Source organism: Anguilla rostrata, chromosome 18 (assembly GCF_018555375.3).
Source record: "Anguilla rostrata isolate EN2019 chromosome 18, ASM1855537v3, whole genome shotgun sequence".
NCBI classification, from domain to species: domain Eukaryota; kingdom Metazoa; phylum Chordata; class Actinopteri; order Anguilliformes; family Anguillidae; genus Anguilla; species Anguilla rostrata.
The window spans coordinates 18,041,728-18,063,281 of record NC_057950.1 but is presented as its reverse complement, the minus strand read 5'-3'; the positions used below and the strand labels follow the sequence as shown (position 1 = coordinate 18,063,281).

The following is a 21,554-nucleotide window of genomic DNA, read 5'->3' as shown; positions in this document are numbered from 1 at the left end:
GCATAGAAATGCACACACAAAACATGGGTCTTGATTGTGGAAAGGAAATCAACATAATCACCAGTGCTGAAGGTGAAGGACGTGAGAGGGAGGGGGCCAATGATTCAGCTTAACCTTGAGAGCTGAGCAGACATTGTCTATATGCTGCAGAATAAAAGGCACACAACCGTCTCACAGCGCATCAGTCAGTACAGCAGTGTCACACCTAAGATTGGAACTGGCAACATTACGGTTGCATGGAAACTGTTCCACACTGCTACATATTGATGGAATAGCCAACTGACCTCACACAATGAATGCTTCAGACAATTAAGAAGTAGGCCTACATGAAATGACTAAAATGATTGACATTGCTCAAAAAAGTCATAAATATTAATTCAGAAAGTCTCCCACATAAGGCTGTCAAAGGGAATTCCAGAATATTTATTTACTTACTTATAAAATACAATGAAAAAAATATCAATAAAGACGAGGAATATCAAAAGACTTGTTTTGTGCTCCAATAAATAAATATAAAGAGCAACCGTTTAAGAGTATCGTCACAAAGCCCTATATAATGGTATTATTGTGCTAATTTCACCAATTCCCTTCAGAACACGTTAAGTGCATTTTAGGTTTCTTTTTAAATGCACTGCGGACACGGTCAATCTACGACCCCAGAAACCATAAACCTACCCTTCAAAATCATCAAGCGCTTGTATTGTCCTGAATACTTAAACGGAATTACTGCAAACGTTTAAATTTAGCGGTCAAGCATGGGGGTATATGCATGCGTAGCGTCTGTGATTTTCTGTCCAAGCGTGTGTTTGTGTTCGTTAATGTTAGGTTGCTCCTAATCCAGCACAGGCCAGAGTTCGCCATGTTTGTTTTACATCGTGGGTGTTGACGGTACATTACCTTCTTCAAGTACACAAGTACACACACACAAACATTATACCTATTACAACAGTCGCTTCAGTAATATTAACACAAATACACACCAACCACCAGTATTATTTCATATTACATTTTATTTTACTTATCACACGGTATGGCTTTTATTGTCGATTTGTTTGTGTTTTCGGCGCGCTCCATGTTTCCTTCCAACAATCCAAACCAAAAGCGACTATTTCATGCGCATGCGCAGTCGCTCCAAAATGTGTGCGTCCCTTTTTGCAGCGCTTGTATTTTAGGGTTATTATTAACAGAGGAAAATGTATAGATCACTTGTCTAAATCAATTTCATGCTATAAAACCGTGAGCATGTGTTTTTTGTGTAATTCTGGTTGTTTGTCTGTTGGGATCATTCTAATCCCAGCAATGTACAGTCGTAGTTCGGGTTAAGGTCTGCCTTTTAGGCTAGCTGTCTGATCGACCCCATATATATATATATATATGTGTGTGTGTGTGTGTGTGTGTGTGTGTGTGTGTGTGTGTGTGTGTGTGTGTATATATATATATATATATATATATATATATATATATATATATATATATATATGGTGTTTCTATTCTTTTTTTATTTATTGGTTTGTTTATTATTAATGCACTCAATACTTTTGCATTTTTACCATTACTGCACTCCTACAAGAACAATAGACTAAACACTATTGCACTGAGTTGCTACTTGCTGCTACGCTGTCCTTGGACTTCTGCATTTTATTCAGGATATTTTGTGCGTGTGGGTGTGACACTAAGATGAAAGTCAATGTCCACTTATTTCCAGTAGTCCGTATCCACACTGCAGTAAGATGAACATGTTAAAGTCTCAGGGCAGGCATATCCATTCAATTGTTAAAACATTATTATTAAAACACCGTGTTTAGCTTGCGTCACTGCAGTGGCTGAAGGCTCTGCAAAGCCTAGCCTATTAAATCTCCAAAGCAGTAGATAACCTTAGGAGTGAAAGGGGTATTTTTATTTTGAATAATCTGTTTGAAATGCTTTAATTTGCTGAATCAAGTCCTTCGTTCACTTTAACTTTCAATCAAGTTCTGTTTTTGATATACTCATCCGCACATGAAATGTATATTCCAAAAACCCAATCACCAGATTCATCAATTTCCTTAATTATTATTATTATTATTATTATTTTTGGAAGAGCAATTACACGGGAGGGGTGTTTCGTTGTGGGACGGTGGGAGGTGCTGCATTTTAACAGGGAAAGAAAGAATGAGAAAGAGAGAGGGAGTCTGTGAAAGCAAGAGAAAGAGAGGCATGGCTATGTAATAGCCAAAGAGGCAGCCTCAGAAATGTTCAGATTGATTTCTGCTGGTTCTGGACAAAGCCAATTCTCCTCTTTCATCCCAGAAAGATTGTTGTTCACATTACTGCTCCTGTTTAATTTTGCCACTTATTATTATTATTACTATTAGCATGCCAAACAGTAGGTATAAATGCTGTGGCAATGTAATACCTAGTGTTTGACTTGGTATTTAAAGTAATTTGATATTAATGGACTGAAAAGGGAGAAAGGGTAGAGGACAGGGGGAGTGAGAAAGATGGAAAGGAAGGATGGGTACAATGGAAAGAGAGTATGTGTCTTTATTCCAAATTATGCATTTATTTTAATAAACAACAAACATTTAAATTCAGACTCTGTTGTACTGTACTATAGGGATTACAAAGCTACGTTCAAAGCCATGTTCAGGATGTGTTCACGCTTTCCTGTTTCTGGATAGGGGAATGGGTAGGGCTGTGGTGGCTTTCTTGAGCCTTGCAAATGGGATAAGTGTGGAGGGAAGAAAATAAGCTGATGGGAGGGAGAAAATGAAAGAGTGGGTAGCCAAGATATATATGGGATTGTATATGGGAAACTGCTTTTTCTCAAGTATTGGAAGCCATGTTGTATGTGAGAGAAAGTGCTGGTACTACAAAGGGCCCTGGTGAGTAAAGCCTGTTACTCCTGGATTAAGTGGACAATAATCCCCCCTCCCCCAGGAAATTTGTAACGATGTCAAACAAGCCAAACAATGGCCAAACCTCTACATTCTCAGCATTGCTCCATTGCTTCCACATCAGACATCTCCATCCAATATATCATCACTGCCTTGGTGTTTGTGTCTTTTTGCCATTGTTTCATTCTTTTTAGTTCTTTCTCTCTTTTTCTCTCTCTCATAACCAGGAATATCTATCTGCTTCTTCACTGCTGCTGTTCCAAATCTAGCAAATGGCTGGAAAGAGCAGCTGCTACATTATTGAATGGTCATTTTTCATTGGTGGCTGGCAGTCCACTCTGTTAGGCTGGAACGGGAAGACCAGCAGTCAACACGATTCTGGCACAAACTGCCATGACTTGGATCGCAGCTTGTAGGTGCAAGTGAGAGCAATTATAATGGCTTGTAAACACCTGGCATACAGAAGGAACCGTGGTGTTGGCTTTGCGCCAGTGTATAATTTCAGAGCGCATGCTGCGGGTTTCAACAATGATCTGGGCAAGGGGGGAAGCAGAATTGCTGCCACCGCTTCTGGGAATAGATGGAGGCTAAAAATCGACCTGTGTTCTCTGCGCTCAGCTTTACGCTCCCGCCACAAGCTGATGGTATTGATGAACACTATTTGGCCTGATGTTTGCTTTTAAGTCACAGCGCAGGACTCCTCACAAAGCTTTTCCGTCTCTCCCTTAGCCTCCCCAGTCGAGTCCTGGCGGCGGGCAGACACCTTCTGTCAATAACAACCTTGTGTAAAAGAGCACACAGTGAGCTCGGGAGCTTTATCAAAAGGAAACTTTCAATGCCGTCTTTGAAGGTTAAATAGTGAGCATCTAAATTATTTGCTATGCAGACACTGCTGAAGCCATCAGCAATTTCTTTAAAAAATTCTTTGCAAAAGTGAAAACAATATTGAAAGTCAGAGAACACATTTGCAATTGTCTGCTGCCAAAGTTGTCAGGCTACTCAAAAATGCCACATTTCACACATAAAATTCAAAATAAGAGAGCAGATCTCATACAAATCAAGAAGAGCATTTATTCTTTATGGGCATATGGCTTCTCTATACTCAGACCGATTTTTCTTTTTCTTAGACTCACAGTGAAAAAACAAAATAAAAACAGAATAAATGCATAAAACTGTATTGAGAAACACTTTGCAGCAATGCGGTTTGATCACAAAAGGTGTCTTCAGGCCAAATGAAAATATAAATATATAAGAAGACTGTATTGGAATGTATTCAATTGTCCCATACTGATCTGTCAATACCATTCCACAACTAATTCCCACAACCCTTTGACAGTCATATCATAATTTATTAGCAAGCTTGGATGTAGGATTGTAGAGATTTCACTCATACCTGGGTCTGGCCATCAGTCCTTTTGATTCTCTATGTTTTTCCACACCAATCTCATCTGGCCAAGTTTTTTAGTCAGTACACTTACGTGTTTTTCTACAGATATTTACGTAGCATGTGGTAACATGCTCAATGGGCTCCCAATACAAACCAAATGTTTAGCATTTAGAATATAGGAACAATTTGGGAATTATTTTTGATGGTCAAAAGCGATTAGCCTCTTCAGCATAGGATCCCTTATAAATAATTTTGACAGATGTACGGTCATGATTTTATTTGAATGCAAGATAAAAGAGTTATAAATAAAAATAAAGAGTCATTGTTTCTCTGGGCTACTTACTACATGCTCATCACAGAATAATGATTTAAATATGCATGCATATACACACAGAAGTACCCACCCACAGACACAAATATACACACATACACACATAGGTACACACACACAAAACATACATGCTCAAACACGTCTGCACAAATCACATAGACACGCAGGCACACTCTCATACTTATGTGAAGGCACACTCTCTACTTTGGGAAAATAAAATAGATTTTATTTTATATAAATGCTGTATGAATATTTGCAGGGCTATGCAGAAGATTTTGAACTTTTTTTTTTTTCAAGTTCTCAATTGTTCTCAGCAGTGTGTGTCCCTCAAGGTCATCTGTCAAAAGAACACAAACTTCCAAAACTGTGTAACAAATTATTTTTCTCTTCAGTTCATGAATGCAAAAACAGTGCAAATGTAAACATGGAGTTCCAGACATTCAGCCTTGACCTTGTTCATTCCCCCACAAACAGGCCTCTGTTAACGGATACAGAATTAGCTTTGCTAACAAACAGTCCTTCCACTTTTAGACACAACTTTGCATCGCAGTAACGCAGCACTACAGATTACTGCATTATCAACATATTATGCTAGTCGGCAAAGGTGATAAAGGAAACAATGCTGTTTTTCTCAGTAGTTTTCACATTGTAAATTTAACTGTCACAAAGTTGAAAAGTAAAAGCTCAAGTGTGGGGAAGTCTCTCCCTTTTCAACACCACTGACATTGCTGACCTAACTGAGCCAGATGCAGAGAAGGCCTGAAAATTCAACAGTTTAGTTTATCTGAGGTTTGTGGTCAGATTTTTATATTAAGCTACCATCTCTCAATTAATCAATACAGGAAGCCTGATCAGGAAACCCTATCAATAAATAAATAGACCCTGTGCTGCTGCCTGGTGGTTCTACACCTACATATAAGCGGAGATAAACTATCAGGTTGGTAACCTTATTTAGGGTACTATGAGCATGACCAGGTTGACACATTGAGGTGAGATAAATACCCTCAATTTATGATTTGCTTTGCTAATATACCAAAGGTTATATACTTCCTCTGACAGGTCATAATATTATATAGGTGGGGCTCCAATTATAGGTGGTTATTCAAGCACTACTATTGATCTATAATGTAATGTTGGCCAGATAATGCAAGAATCACTCAGATTCCTGGACACGTATCTCACAAGCTGTAACTACATTTTCCAGATGCTGTCTGGGGTGAGAGTTGTGCTCTGTTGAATACCTTAAGAATGCATCCTTCCTTCTCTGCTAGTCTTCTTGCGACCCAGAAGATGCCATGACAACGAAGGTTCAAATAGTTTAATAAAGGAAGGGAGGAAACAGGATCTCTTATTGATTGTCTCTTTTGATGAAGGATACAATAATGCTTCCTTAGTGGAACTCATTTAGGCTATATATATATCAGCCTCCCATGAGGCTTTGCTTCTAATCAAAATGATTGACAGAATATTAGTACACAATTATGAGTAATGAAGGTAGGAACAAGAAAGGATATATTTGATAAATGCAAAGTACAATGACTACAGATCACAACTAGCATATTATGCTGAATGTATGCATACAGATATACTCCATATGTTGCAGGATCTGAATATTTTTATTCAGAGTAAACGTCTTAAAAACCCTGCTCCAGCAGACTTGGCTCTTCAGGGCCAGGCCTAGGCTTTTGACAATGCCCTGGATCTCTTTAGAGCACCATCCCTCTTAGCACTGGGAGGGGTGTGGAATGAGTTCAGTGGAGACAATCAGCTGATTGCTTTCTCGTGGATGGTGTTGAAATATTTCAGGTCACAAAGACCAGAGTTCCAGCAACTAAACCTCAGAACAGTCACACAGTTTCTCCAATGATAGCGACCACCCAAACAGCGAGCAGGAAATGCTTGCGAGTGTCTCTCTCGGTGAGTAAATATAGTTTGGTCACAGGAAGTTCGGACCCTTGAAATATATAATCAATCTCAGACCTTGTAATGCTCCTCAATCCCGGTGATGTCACTGCGTGCTAATCTGCAGCAGTTTTCAGCAATCCACTCAGCCCGAACACGCCCGAGTGTGACATTAGCCCTGACAAGCTCTCTGTGTGTGAACAGGTTAAAGGCAGCACGGGGTCCGGTCTTGTCCTTGATGAGCCGGGGGCCCGAGCCGAGAAGGTTCAGCTCATGGGGGCCTTGCTTCAGACCTTGAGCTCCACTGGGGCTGAACCGGGCCGGGACGGACCCTGGGAGATAAGAAACTTTCAACTGTTGGGAACAAGAAGTGCTGTGTCTCCCACCTTCACTCCGCTGCACTGACGTCTGAAGGAGAGATAGCAGATAATTCCGCTTTCCCCATGAATCACCGTAGTCACAGCCAACCAATCCCTTCTGCAATACAGCACCACACCACAGGCACAGCTTTAGTTACATTCCAGGCACAAAGAATGTTCTTTTTCTTTTGGGGCCGGGCGGGGGGATGGGGGGGGGGGGGGGGTGTAGTTGAAGATAACTTTGTCTTCTGCTGGCCCCTTGCAGGTGTGGCTGGCACCCTTGCCAAAAGAGGAGTATCCCATCTGAGAACAGCTACTTTCTTTCCCAAACATCTTCAAGGTCTCCAACGGGAATAAATTCTCTAGGGGGAGTCAGAGCCAGGAGGAGAGTACCCTGCTGCTAACGAGGTATGTCTGACAGGTTCTTTCTCACATCTTCTTCATAATTAAATATTCCTGAAATATTCTGTCTTTAAGAAAATGTTTATTAATGTTTTTGAAGGTATTTTATGGTGCTGAGCCATTATTTGACAACTTGTTTTGCTTATTGTGTTGCAAATGGCCTTTTCTCGCTGAAGATGCTTTCATGTTAAAGAAACAATTAATTTCTCTCACTTTACAGCTCATGTCCTGGTGTCTTTTCATATTTATATTGTGACAGTTATGTTATTCACAGACAAAACGTCTCCAGATAAACTTACTTCATTTAACTACATGACGTTTTTTCAGGTGTTATTCGTTTATTTAGCAGGATATTTACTGTGATTGGTGATTCAGGTTGAGCGATTCTGTCAGAGGTACCATTTGAAACTTTACCATTATGGCTGTCAGCACAGATCCCTGACGTACACTGCTAAAAGAGAAAAGGATTTCTAAACTCCAGGGAGACTGTGATGCTGCTGACTGTGCCCTTCTCTTGTTTTCTCTGTGCTCCAGGTCCGTGCAGCACAGGCAGCGGCAGCACAGGCGGCGGACACCAGGACTCGCTGTTCCTTTTTCCTATGCATATACCTCTTTGAGATCTAGCATTAAAGAGGCATGGCGTATGGGAAAATGGGGCTGTAGAGGTAATCTGCTGGGCTACCCCCCATCCCTCTCTGCCGTCCTACGACAGCGCCCCACCTGCAGCAGGCTCAACCCCATGCAAAACCCCCTGGAGCTCCATCGTTTCATCGATTGACTCTTCACTTTAAAACAGGCTCTGTTTTCGTGTCAATGCCCATGCTGTTCATTTCCTTTTTCATTGCAATATTCAGTGTTTTCCTTAAAATATTATGTTTGTCTTGTTTCTGTTTACTTATTTTATTTTGAAAAATTAAGGATAAGAACAGAGAAAGCATATTTCATGTTTAAAGCAGCTGTGCATCAGATATGTAATCAATAATACTTTCACTGCTTACTGTTTTTTCACCCATTTCTGTAATCAGTACATCCTACTTGATGTATCCAGTTCTGTTTATTTGAGTATGTGGCATCTCCAATAAAATTGTTTTCTACAGTACTCAAGAATTCAGTGCATTTTATTATTTTAAACAAGTGTCTTGCTCATGTCATTTGATATGAGTCCTCCACATGGTATAGATTTAAACTCAAATGCCAAAAAAAAAATACATATATGTAATTATTACATAAATAATAAAATACCTTACTGTTGACATCCAGAGATACTTTGTTAATAATACATTATTTTGGGGTGGAATTTTAAAGGCAATTATATTATTAACCAATAATTTGATAACACTGAATAGTGGACTAAAGGATGGACTAAAACTGAAATATAGTATTTCTGGCAATATTCACACTCAAACCAAAATATTGCTGTAAAAAAGATGTTCATTAAGGTCTGATCAGCCAAGCTGAGTAAACAGGTTGTTGCCTTATGTTCTATTTTTTCATATAACTCTCACAAATACACAAATACTTGTGAGGCAAAGGTCAAAATTATCAAGTCAAATGTTACCCCTGAGATTTCGTTTTTTTCCAGCCTGCTACTGTAAAAGTTAATTTGGTACTACTGTGCTTATGATATAAAGTGAATAAACTTATGATCACTATTACTGAGGTTACAAAGACTAGGTGTTACATTACAAATAGATGTGATATTGTAAAAAACAGTAACAACATCACACATTTATTTGCTTTATTTGTTTACACAGTTTTTGAAATGGGGCAGTGGGGGCGAAACGATACTTTGGCATAGTTAGATTGTGTCTTCCCATAACTTTTTTTTCTTACTGTGGGCAATTATATGAACTATTCTACCTCTGGAAAAGTTTGAGGTCACATAGAGTGGGTTTACTGTGTATTTGTGTTACACAAAAGTGTTTGTTTATATTTCTTATTTTATTTTATTGGTCTCAGCCTGCTTAGTCTAATGCAAATGACTCATGACTCAAAAACCATCTTGGGAAAAACCCCCCATGTGAATAAACCTTAATTTTGATAATGACATTTTTGGAGATTATATCTAGGCTATCTCTCCCTTGCTAGGAGAACATTCACAGAAATGATTACCTTTTTAATGCATCCTTTTGGCTCTCCCTCTATCTCTGCCAGGCTCCCATCAGTCTGCAGCTGTTCACTCCTGCTCCTGGGGTTACCCGTTTAATGGGGCTGTTAACACCCTCCTCCACTGAAAGCAGGCCTTTGCTACAGCATGTGCACTTCTCACATCCTTAAGAGACACAGGGAAGATGCACATCAACTCACCATTAACCAGCCAGGAACAGCCACGATGCACATAAGACGTTTTTTTCTCTGAGTTATCCTCAATGATTCTAAAATTAATAAATCAGTCAAACATTACTTTGTTAGACAGAAAGAAAGGTGGAGAACAGAGAGAATGGAGATGTGAGGGGAGAGAGAGAGAGGGAGGAAGAGAAAGAGATGAGTAGAAAGAGAGAGAGAAAGAAAGAGAGTTTTATGGGATGGGTGGGGTAATTACTAGAGAGACTGAGGTGAAGTACCTTGCTGTAGGGTAGAGAAACTCACCATGGCTCAGATCTGATTACTGTGAGAGAACTCAGTGGAGTGCTGTAAGTGCCTCTCCAAACAGCTGCATAAATAAATTATGCATGAATTTTCCTACTTAGACAATATTTATATCACTTTCACCAGCTGCTTTGTCTTATCATGTTGACACTTAATGCATCTGCCTACTTTTTCATTAAATTCATTATTTGTATTATTTAATTGTACAAAAATACTTACAAATGTAAAAAAGCTTATGCGGCTAATTTATAAACGGTATCTGTGATCCACAACAAAACACCTTAAATTTGAAGTTGGCTAATTTTAAAGAGGGATCAGCACCTCCAGGTGGCCGTTCTCATGTCTGCTCCTTCTGTGCCTCTACTGGAAAGAGAAAGCTGTGGTTTCCAGGTGCTGTAGATGTCATTGCTTATAATTGCATCATTTCATTCACAAATTTGACCTCAACAATGCTGCAAATTGCTTCATTTTGCCACCAGTCTTGCAGCCATGTCACACCAATGTAAACCAGCCAGCAATCAGTCTAAGCATGCAAAATGATTGGAATGGGATGAAGTCCATTAAGATGATGACTTTTAATTTGAAGAAGGAAAATGACAAACTTATTCAGACATCCTCAAATGGTGCTGACTCCCCACAGCAGAACAGCCTACCTTAGGAAGCTATCCACTGGATCTCCTTTGATCCAACTGCGACTTTCATACCCATGGCCCTTAATTCCTGATAGCTGCACTATCTTCACCTGATCCCCTGGCTAATCCCCCTCTCTCCGCTCTATTCAAAGGCTACCACAACAGAAACCATGATGTCATTAATGAATATGCTAATAGAATAATTAAGTATTACAAATTATTACCAGGATACATTTGGTAATACCTCCATTGCGCATTTCAAATAAATAATTTTCTGCTTTTTGTGCAGCACTGAATGGCATCAACATCTGAGGTAAAAATTACTGCCAATGGGGCAGCCTTAAGGCTTCAGTAGAATTGAAGCCACAATAACCATTACTTATTTACTTCATTTTTGGAAATATGCTGCTATCAGACACAGAGAGATACATTCAATAATTTTCAGATACTTAGTGTTTAAGACTTTAGTGGCTGAAAGTAGGCTCTCTTATCTCTTAAGATATCATAATTGAATAGCCTTCTTTTCTTTCCACAAGTCGTTTAAGTCAAGAAGGTACCTTGGAAATGGACCGTGCCTAAACGAATTAGATTTTAAATCTGTCGGTAGTCTCACTAGGCCCACATTACGTTGGAATCATAAGAAAAAATCCCACCTGGATTTAAAATTTAGTGAGGCAGCAATACTTTAATCTGATGCCTACTCGATGCTTATGGCTGAATAACTTTCAGGAGAGACAACATATTGTTTTGCACAGACTCGGCGGCGCCAAGCTCCCGTGACTATCCGCCATGTGCGAACACTTCAGATGAGACGCAATTAGGCTCAATGAATCTCAATGATGGTCTGCTTATCTCCGCTTTGATGCCTCTTTGCACATGCAAATGTGTTGCAAAAGGTGTAGCGGCCGGGAAGGCAGAAATGGATTTTCCCCGAAACATTCTGGCATAGATTCGTGCACGAGACAGACAACTGGAGTGCAATGATGTTGATGTATTCATCTCGTCACATTCGAACATGAGCCTATGAGCGCGCAATAGGATGAATAGCCTGGGCCGTTGATTCAGTCTAAGAGTTGGTTTATAATAGTAGTTTACATAGTATATATATTTGCAATACAGATCACATATACAATTGGTAGGTCATTTTTTATTTACCCCGAAGAACGTTTATACTGGTTTCTACCGCTGATTTCTGGTTACACTGGCTTCTACCACTTGAAAAATGATATAATTGTTTATCAAGATGCTCATAACTTTTGAAAAGTGTTTTATGTAGGGCCAAGAAATGCAGAAATATCGCTCTCTCTATATATGTATATACATGTTGAATATATAATATATTATTTACTAATAGGGGAACATACGCATAATTTCAACAATCAGCTGTCGGAAAAATTGGTTAGGCAGGGTGCAAAGTATTGCTAATCTCGCTAGGCTAAATACACAGATCAGCTCATTGAAACCTGAAAATGAAATAAGAATTACAACACCAGCCAGGTAAAGTCAATCTCTTATATTTTATTTTCTTTGAGAAAAATAATCATTTCTTAGAATTAAGATGGCACATAAATAAAATATTATTTATATACATATATACACAATTACATGTATTTAAGCAATCAAAATATACTTGCTATGAGTGCTGTTTTTCTTTTTATGATAGCTACAGAAATAAATCTATGCTCTCTAGCCCAAACATTAAGGCTGACATTCACTGATATTGTCAAGGCATTGTCCTATAAAGAAAAAAAATCACAGTTGTGCGTAATAATGGGGCGGGAAAAACAATGGATGGATGAGTGGGGATGGGATCATCTGTTGCACAGGAAGCTGCTGGATTAGAGGTCGGTACGGCGCGCTTGCAGCTGGAGTGAGAGCAACGCGCTGTCCACCGTAGCCGTGGTGCTGAAGCGAAGCAGCGGTCGGGAAGGCCGTCTGGCATAGCAGTGCTGGGGCGAAGTACTCCGCACGCAAGTCCTGAACCTCGCGCTTCAGCTTCATCCTTCGGTTCTGAAACCAAGTTTTCACCTGATGGAAAATAAACATGCGATTTTTACATTATTGCACATTTGAAAATTCACAGTTATTTAAGCAGTTTGCCATTTTACTGAAGATTTAAATCTTCTGATAAATATTGTCACATTACCAGTTAGAATGTTGGCATTACCTGAGTTTCAGAGAGATGCAGTCTTTCCGCCATCTTTCTCCTCTGGGTTGCCCCAAGATACTTGTGCTTGTTGAAAGTTTTTTCCAGTCTGTATATCTGATCTGAGGTGAACTTTGTTCTCATTCTACGATGAGCGTAAGTTTCTCCTTCGCTGTCATCTCCAACATCGCTTTCGGAGCCCGATGTATACCCGCAGCTGTCTGAAAACACATTAACTGTTAGTCTACAAGGAATAACGTTCACGGTCACTATCACCACAATGCATACAGCCACGGTTAACATTCCGATAAAAATGATACTTACTAGTTGGAGAAGCTGGAGTATACACGTTGTTTGCTTCTTCTTCTTTCTCAATGACTAGCGGTGTTTTCTGCCTAGTCTTAGGTTCCACCGACACTTCCTTGTAGAAAGTTGGCGCTCGAGGCTGAACTACACAAGGAACGTGAGGTTTTAAAAATCCAATTGCAGCGTCTTTTGGTCTCTCGAGACCCACCGTGGTACTGGAACAATGAAAGCTCTGAGAAAGCCATTCCACTGAGTAGTTCTTTGCCATGCTGTTATCCGGGGGGACTGCGGAGCTGTAAGCCGTAGGAGTCTGTTGTGAAGCCGAGGGACAGGCCTGTTGCCCTATAAAGCAGTTGGCCTGACTTTATTTGCATATGCAAAGGGATCTCAGCGGAACGATAAATGCTTAATAGTTGTTGTAATTGAAGTTAATAGATGTCGCAATTGTGTTTTTCACACATTCAGTAAACGTGTTAAATCCAGGCGCCACGATGTCTGTGAGAATCGAAGAACGTCTGGGCAGTTGAGTGTGGCTCTCAACAGGGACATCTTCTTTACAGAAACAGCGCTGAATATGGAAAACTCCATTGGCGTAGTTTTTTAATTTTTAAAATGTAAAATTTACTGATCAATATATTCAATACACATAGTCCATGAAAGGGATTTCTCAACAGTGAACAAGTATCTTGAATATATGGATAAATAAATGGTGGACAGGGACAGACAGTTATTACAGTTAATTACATTGTTCACGTTTGAAGAATATATGCTGATACCGAAAGCACGAATGTAAATTTTTTAGTTTAGTTTAGTTTATTTATTTGACGATTCACTTTAAAAGGACAATTACATGTTTGCAAACACCAATGTACATGCACAATTAAAAGAGCATCAAGGATAACACAAGAAAGTCACAAAACTTATTTCCATTGTGGTCCTTGCTGTAGCTAGATGTCATGGAGGTGTGTGTGCGTGCGCGTACGAGATGGTGGAGATACGGCATTAGCGGCATATAAAAGCACAAAAACATCAATACACAGTGAACATTTACATTGGGCATTAACAGGCCTTGTTTTGACGAAAGGTTAAAATACACACTTCCTATTATACTAAAAAAAAGGTCCATAGAGTGATCTATATACAACTCTGCCTATACAACTGTCTTTATATACATTATCTAAAAGCCAGTGTTTCAGTTTAGCCTTAAACGTGACTGGGTTTGTAATCTATTTGATTATATTAGGAACCTTATTCCAATCCTGGGCAGCCGAGAATCTGAAAGCTGAAAAATCCAAACCATACTTGATAAAAAAATAAACTGAATTAAACCATGTTCAATTTTATTTATGGAAACACTTTTTTAAAAAGAAAAGGCAATTATATTGATTATTCCCATACAAATATTCACATTTTACAAACTTCAACTGTGAGAATGTGGAAAATTGCGTTTTGCATCTACATTTTTAAATTGATAACGCGAGGTGTTCAGCAAAATTTATATTGGCTGGTTGTTTCCAGAATACCTCGGTGTTTTATTGAAAGTGCGTCATATTCTCACGCGGCGGTTCACGGAGTCACTGATTGTGTTTGACAGTTGGCCACAAACTCTGAGCTGATTGACTTGTGGTGAACACATCTACGACCCCATTGTCCCTCTCGCCACTGAAAAATGGAGATGATTGACTTGAGTAAGCACCTGTGAGAAAGTGAGAGATTTTCTTTTGATCTTAATTGACAAGAGAATCTGAATTGGCGTCTGCCAGACAGCTGGCGCCAAGTCTAGGGGCCCCTGGGTAGAATGTAACTCCGCCAATCTTTTATTTTATCACTGAATAAAACCGAAATCACCTTAAGTCTGTTATACGCCTACTCGCATGTGTGAGAACATTTAAAACCAGTTTTGAATTAACACCACGTATCCTATTGCATATGGTATACCACAGCTGGGTAAACTACAATGCTCATGTCATTCACGTGCTTCAACAGTCACAGAATATATGCATTAAGTTGAGATAATTATTAATGTCGACCTGAGCTGTAAAGTAGTATGTTCTCACTGTTTATTATTTACATTGTATGCACGTTTATTTACGAGCAGAGGGCCTCTTGATTTGCCTGCGCAGACAAAATACTGAGTTTCATTTAAATCATTTTTTTTGTCTTATCTTCGAGTTATAAAGTCGGTTATTAACATTAACATTGATTCGTTGTAATCATCACTGCAAACATCTTAGTTTGTGTTTATTTGATTCTAACTTTATCACTGAGAGGACAATCGTTTGTTTCGAATATTGACGTTGCAGGATGATAGGGAGTGAACTTTAGCCCTAGGTAAAGTCGTAGTGTGTCCACAAGAACCAGACTTTCTGGAGCCAGTCTCGCCAGCCTGTGTGGTAACTGTAAACTCAGCAATGGTTGGCTTAATTAGTACTAATTGTTGACCATGATCTCTTCGTTAGGCACCCTTTGAAGTTCCGCGGTACAGACAAACAGTATTAGTTGACACGCATTTGAAAGCACAGCAGGGGAGCGCACTGTGCTTTGACCAGGTAGCGATCCTTTCTCTCATCCATTACTGTGTCTGCAGCGTGTGTCTGCGTCGTTGTATTATACTGCACGTGTGTGTGTGTGTGTGCGTGCGTGCGTGCGCGTGTGTTTGTGAGAAAGGGGGGGGGGTTAAATACCAGTTTTTCTGCTGTTCCTGAGAATTCATTTTTTTAGGATAAAGTATAAAGTCTGAGATACAGATTGTTTTATAGATCGGTACTTTTTTTAATATGTACACGGTCCCTATCGCAGATATTCAAATCACCACAATATGAACACGAAGTATTAATCTGAGGTATGTAGACGCAATTTGAGTGTCATGACTGCAGCTTTTACATTACATTGATTAACTAATCAATATACAGGCTAAGGTAACCACTCACACTGCAATCACTTTGAGAAAATAGTGCTGACAAGATCTTCAATTGGTTATTGGACCTTTACTGATGAATATCATGATCACATAGCCTACTTCTGGTTAGCACAGACCAAAACATGAATCTTTAAAATTCAATGAAATAGGATAGTGAAATGCATGTTTTAGGAAAACCATTTTTTGCAAGGTGGTTAGCATAAAGACAACTCAATTTATTTAATCAAGAGACCATAAAAGGATGCAATTTGCTTCGCATTGTCTTCAGATGAAATTCTGAGAAGACTGGCGCAGCTTAACTTGCAACCCCTCATTTTAACTAGCCTTTTAGGAGTTTCACATAATTGCATACAAACCTGTATCACTTTTTTTTTACTCATACTGGTATGCTAGTGCTAATCTTACTACTACTACTTTACGTATTATTATTATTATTATTATTATTATTATTATACAACAGAGCACATAGCCTACACTTGATTAAAACAAAGTTCACACAAAATGCTATGAAGGATACAGTATAACGAATATTTTAATTTGTGAAAAAATAAATATATTTATCTTCTCTTTACAATATTTGACAATACACGTACATTTCATTGTTCAAAAATGCACATTTGAATAAAAATAACAAAAAGGCTATATTTCCCCCATCCCAATGTCTTTGATGTTAAAAGACCCCAAAGAGTTTCACTCAGTAACAGATGAGTGCATTAGCTGCCGCGCTTGCTGTGTCGGTATCTGCTACATCGGGTGTTGGTAGCGTGCCTGTGCCAGGGCTGCGGGAATGAAAGGGAGTCGCTGTCCAGCGCCGTCGTGGTGCTGAAACGCAGGAGGCCACGACAGGAAAGCGGCCGGGATCAGAACAGTGGGAGCACAGTGATGTGTGCTCCAGTCTTGCACGTCGCGCTTCAGTTTCATTCTCCGGTTCTGAAACCAGGTTCTCACCTGAAATGAAAATAAATTGGTAACTAAATTAGTAAATAAATAATGTAAGCTGCAAGTAATAGAGTACAGGAAGGGCCACACAAAAAAAATTACTGACACCCACATACCTGCGTTTCAGAGAGGTTCAGTTTCTCTGCCGTCTTAATTCTCTCGGTAGGATCCAGGTACTTGTGCTTTTTGAAGGTTTTCTCCAGTTTGTAAATCTGTTCAGAAGTAAACTTGGTGCGGGCTCTGCGGTGAATCCTCACTGTACTCTCTCTTTCTTGGACCTCTTCAATGGACTGGCCTTCAACGGTAGCAGCCTCGCTCTCGTACCCGGACGAATAGCCGCTGTTTTCTGAAACTGAACAAGAATGTAATAATGTTAGACGTTATACCGTAATATCACTATGCATTGTTTATTTCCAATTGTGAATCCCTGAGCAATTCCAAGTGCAAGTTATCTACCAAATAGGGCATATATATACTTACTGCTTGGGGAAGCGCAGCCAGTCGGATTGGAAGAATTATTTGAAGAGGACCGTATGTCCTGGTCCCCGATGCCTTTTGGTCTCGATTGAAAACAGATCTTGTTATTACATGTCGGAGGTCGTTGTTGAACTACGCATGGAATGTGTTTTATAAAATGCATCGGGGTACTTTCCAAAAAATGTGTACCCTGTTCAGTCGAAATGTCGAAATGGCTCCGAGCCAGCCAGTCAACAGAAAAACTTTTGACCATTTCGGACTTTGCGGTGATAATGTATCCACAAGTTGTAGGCAATGCTTGCTTGCTCTGTCAATAACGACTCTGCTTTTCAGGTGGTTTCATATAGGATCAGTCCCTGTAAACATTAGCATATGCAAAAAACGTTACCGCCTGACTGTTCTCGATGATTACAGCCTAATGGGTCGTTACAGAACTGTTTCAAATTTGCTTTGACTGTGTGAAAACCTGGCGCCACCAAGTCTGTGAGAACCAGTCCCACTCATGCATTTGTATGCATCGCACTTGGAGGCGTAACGCATCCAAGTTTATACAGGTTTGCATTGGCTTGGCGAGTAGTTAAGTGCATTTAAAGAAGAGTTACCATATTTGTCAAATTTACATTTAAAGCTTTATCAAAGCTATATCTGAAATTGTGGAAGGTAAGAAATGAGGTACTGGTGGCACTAGTTACGAGCGTTCGTTAAAAGACCGTGATAGCCCAACATTGCAATATTTTCACCACGGTTCTTGGCCTGTTTGACTGTGCAAGATCAGAACTTTAATATTCATGATAGAAGGAAATGACAGGCTACATAACCTCTCTGTCCAAGTACCTATGAAACATCTTAAGGAGCGCTCTATCTTGATTTAGTCTAATGCAATTTGTTGGTTTCGGTAAATGTACAATTTCGTTTCACAATAAAAGGGAGAATAACCACTCGCCGCCAGGGAATGCAATCGAACTGATAATTATAGCGATTACAATGAGTTTTAAATGGTCTGGTATTAACATGTTCTGGATTCCCCGTTGAGCACTGGCGCCTCCGGGACAGAAGCGCGCTGTTGGTGCAAGCGGCTTAACAGTACAGATCAAAGGCATTACAGTAGCAACACAATTAAGTTTGATTGTTCTTCAGTCAAAATGCAAAACTAAGGTGAGACAAGTGGTCCTAGGAACAGATGAAACCCCCACCATAACCAAATGCATGCCTATTCCGTCCAGTCATTTCCTATAAAAATAAATAGGTAAATTCGATTTCGTGAACATGCATTAAGTGGGTTAATTAAGAACCGACAATTAATTTTACGTAATGTCACTATTACACAACAAAAATCATTCATTCTTCGCCAAATGAAATGGTTAATGTGCAAGTAACTACAGAGCAAGTTACAAAGCAAGGTTGATGTAGCCATGGCTACGCACCTCTAAAGCACTTTGAAAGGGAAATAAAGTGACCAAGACGCCTGACTGATGAAGGTGCGGCAGCCATCCAGGCGTCTGGACGCATCACCTCAAAAATTCTACGTGTTTGACGGGCCGGGCGTCCAACCGCGCGCAGACAATGTCCCTGTAAGGATCGTTTAGCAAAAACAATGCAGAGAAGATGCTTTGCTGAATGTGTTCTTTATCGGCTATCAGTAGATACAAAGACCCCTAGATCTTTGCCTTCCAATTACGCCCTCTATCTAGAAGCCTTTGAAGATGAAGCCCGTGATCCTTGTGGAAAACAATCAGGGCCCTTCATCCCTGGGAGAAGCCGCCGCTGGAAGTTGTCTCCAGGGGCGCGTATTTCCTCGCTTTTATGTGACAATTTTCACAGCAGGAACAAACAAATTGGGAGTCGCCCTTTCCCGTTTTTCCTGTGTTGCAGTCAGTCCCTGACAGTTGCTATACGGCACTGATGGTAATGGGAAATGTGTGTGTGTGTGTGTGTGTGTACATACATCAAGTGGAGGTACCATATCATTGGAAACGAGCGTAGAAGTAGATCAATGTGACGATGCGGGGTTGTTTAATTATCCTTAAACCTCCGTCGTGTGGCCCACTTCTTGCACAACAAAGCATTTTTGAACCAGGGACTTCTCTGGATCTCGTGTTCATTCTATATGGTGTTTTTTTTTTTTTTTTTTTTTAAATGAACAAATACACCGTTCAGCTTACTAATGAGAGCGCATATACGGGTCATTCTTCCTCTTAATGATGCATCACGTTATAGCATTTTTTATTCAAGCAAAGTTACAGAATTTAAACTGCAGACAATATTGTCAAAATTTGTCCACTCATTTAATTATTTTACATCTTTATGTGGCTCCTATGGCAACATACAAATATATCTGTGATTATTTACACGATTAAAACTGAAGCAATATCCATGATCCCAATATGCTTAAGAAGAAAATTAAGGGAAGTGATTAGATTCAACAACTGCAATGCATTTCGGAACAAACTTCCCTACACAAAGAAATATGCAATACCAAATCATAAGAAAGCCAATTAGCCTTATATTTCAGTATATAATAAATTTACTGTAAACTACAATTATATTTTAAACTTATAATAAAAAAGACATTATGCATTAATATGACCCATACTTCAGATTTCAGTTCAATCACACAGAATGGTCATTAAGCCAGAATGGCACAGTATGATACTGGTAGTCTGCAGTCATGTTGTAGTATGTGCAAATTAAAGGCTGAAAATGCTGCAAATGGCTAGCTTGTGCTAGTATCAAGAACAATCAAAATAAGTAAAGCAGGAACTTGTGGGAATATGCAGAAATGCACCCCCTACCTTCAGTGGTTATAAGTTCATGGATTTACCATCATATCAGACATTTCAATATAAGGTAGCTTTCAAATTTGTCGTAAAATTGTAAGATAGATATTTGAGATTGCGCGTATGCCTTATAAAGAGCTTCCTCACCCCGCACATACACGTACGCACACGCACGCACACACAAAATTCTGTGATTCAATCAGGTTTGCCTTAAGCAATCAAAGAATGATGATTTTACAGAAAAGGGAACATGTTCTGTCTCAGACAAGCTAACAGAAAGATCAGCATTATGTCAGTATTCCATCATCGACTGCTTTAAGCAGCACTGAAACAATGAAGAGCCTTTGGTTTGCCTTTGCTAGCATTAATCAGAGATGGTTGACCTTACGACCCCAGGCTGAGAACGCATGCAGAAGGGCTGTATCTGCCGTAAACAGGCTGAGTCCAGTTCTCTGTACACAGCACTACTGATATGACTACAGCTCTCACTGATACTACAGGCTGAGGGAAGGAGCGGTCTCCGCGCCGTCCTGTAACCCCTGGGGTGGTTTCCACGCAGGGCGTCAAAGCTGAGAGTGAGGAGACAGACGTTAAGGCCAGCTGTTAGATGCGAATGAAGAGAACAGCATTCTGTCGCGCCCCCTCTGCGGGCGCGTTCCGTACCCTTTGCCCCGTACCCCTTGTCAGTGTGGCGGCCGGACCCCGGGGGCGGGTCACTGAAAGGTTGCCTTCACGCGGCGCAGGGTGTCCTGGATCCTCTTGGAGTGGCGCTCGGCGGGCATCTGGTGGAAGTTGGCGTCGTTCTCGGCGGCCAGCAGGGCGATGTCGCTGTGACTGAGGAGGGCGATGCGATGGCGCAGGTACGCCTGGAGCTCCAGGTCAGGGGCGTGAGGGAACACGTTCTCCTGGAAGGCATGCACCTGGCTCACCACCTTGGCTATGTTCCTGCAGGAAACAGAGAGAGCCAGAGACAGAGAGGGAGAGAGAAAGAAAGAGAGAGAGACAGAGAGAGGGAGAGAGTGGGGGAGAGGGAGAGAGAGAGAGCAGTTTTTTGTTTACAGTTGCACCTCGGCCATGTCCCAGCCGAACCGCTCTGTATCTCTGGGAGTTACAGCACGGCGGAGAGAGAAAGAAGCGAGAAAAGAGCAGGACAGTAGGGGAATCTCTCATGTGAATATATCCATGTGCTTATTAGAGTATCACAGACTGACAGACTTGGGTGGTGGATCTCAGTGCAGTGAAGCAGCACCTGAACCCTGTCCATGCCAGCGCCAAACATGAGCAGCAGGCACGCAGGGAGAGGAATTAGCCTCACTGTCAGTCAGAGGGGCATCTTCCCTTTACCAGGCAACCGCAGCTCTTCTGCTCAGTTCTGCAGCTGCACTGAAAGAGCAGTTCTGCAGAGCCATGGCTATAGGTGGACTGCACAGTGAAAAGCAGCAGCGGCCACACGCAAGCCAGTCTGCGCTCTCAGAATACAGCAACCGCAGCGGTGAGACGGGCCTCCAGTC

General features: G+C 40.4%; 2 protein-coding genes and 2 long non-coding RNA genes across 7 annotated transcripts in view; 1 reads left to right on the top strand and 3 right to left on the bottom strand.

Moving 5' to 3' along the window:
- Positions 1-1,080, bottom strand: part of LOC135245046 (uncharacterized) — a 3,164-nt gene extending 2,084 nt beyond the window's left edge. The window contains exons 1-2 of the long non-coding RNA XR_010327132.1: positions 676-1,080; positions 62-144 (exon numbers count right to left, since the gene is read on the bottom strand). This is a non-coding gene — a long non-coding RNA (uncharacterized LOC135245046). The remainder of the gene's footprint in view (positions 1-61; positions 145-675) is intronic.
- Positions 1,081-7,075: 5,995 nt separating this feature from the next.
- Positions 7,076-8,356, top strand: LOC135245032 (uncharacterized). Its single transcript, XR_010327127.1, has 2 exons — positions 7,076-7,263; positions 7,792-8,356. It is a non-coding gene; the product is annotated as an uncharacterized LOC135245032 (long non-coding RNA).
- A 7,541-nt stretch (positions 8,357-15,897) lies between these two features.
- Positions 15,898-19,278, bottom strand: LOC135244769 (homeobox protein vent1-like). Its single transcript, XM_064317318.1, has 3 exons — positions 17,270-19,278; positions 16,906-17,141; positions 15,898-16,798 (listed from the first exon to the last, which is right to left on the bottom strand). Exons 1-3 carry the CDS (start codon positions 17,517-17,519, stop codon positions 16,595-16,597), a joined length of 690 nt encoding a protein of 229 aa, XP_064173388.1. The 5' UTR covers positions 17,520-19,278; the 3' UTR covers positions 15,898-16,594.
- Positions 19,279-19,461: 183 nt separating this feature from the next.
- Positions 19,462-21,554, bottom strand: part of LOC135244768 (kinase non-catalytic C-lobe domain-containing protein 1) — a 35,929-nt gene continuing 33,836 nt past the window's right edge. For 3 of the 4 annotated variants that reach the window (XM_064317313.1, XM_064317315.1, XM_064317317.1), the window contains exon 30: positions 19,462-20,988. In XM_064317313.1, coding sequence (XP_064173383.1) covers positions 20,757-20,988 — 232 coding nt within the window. In that variant the 3' untranslated portion in view covers positions 19,462-20,756. The remainder of the gene's footprint in view (positions 20,989-21,554) is intronic. The other variant, XM_064317314.1, reaches the window with a different exon arrangement.

Bases quoted from the DNA above. Each gene is read 5' to 3' on its own strand.
- LOC135244769 (XM_064317318.1), bottom strand. From the start codon at position 17,519: ATGGTCAAAAGTTTTTCTGTTGACTGGCTGGCTCGGAGCCATTTCGAC. The intron at 17,142-17,269 runs GTAAGTATATAT...ATTCTTGTTCAG, and splicing joins TGGCTGCGCTTCCCCAAGCA to TTTCAGAAAACAGCGGCTAT. The intron at 16,799-16,905 runs GTATGTGGGTGT...TTTTCATTTCAG, and splicing joins TGAACCTCTCTGAAACGCAG to GTGAGAACCTGGTTTCAGAA.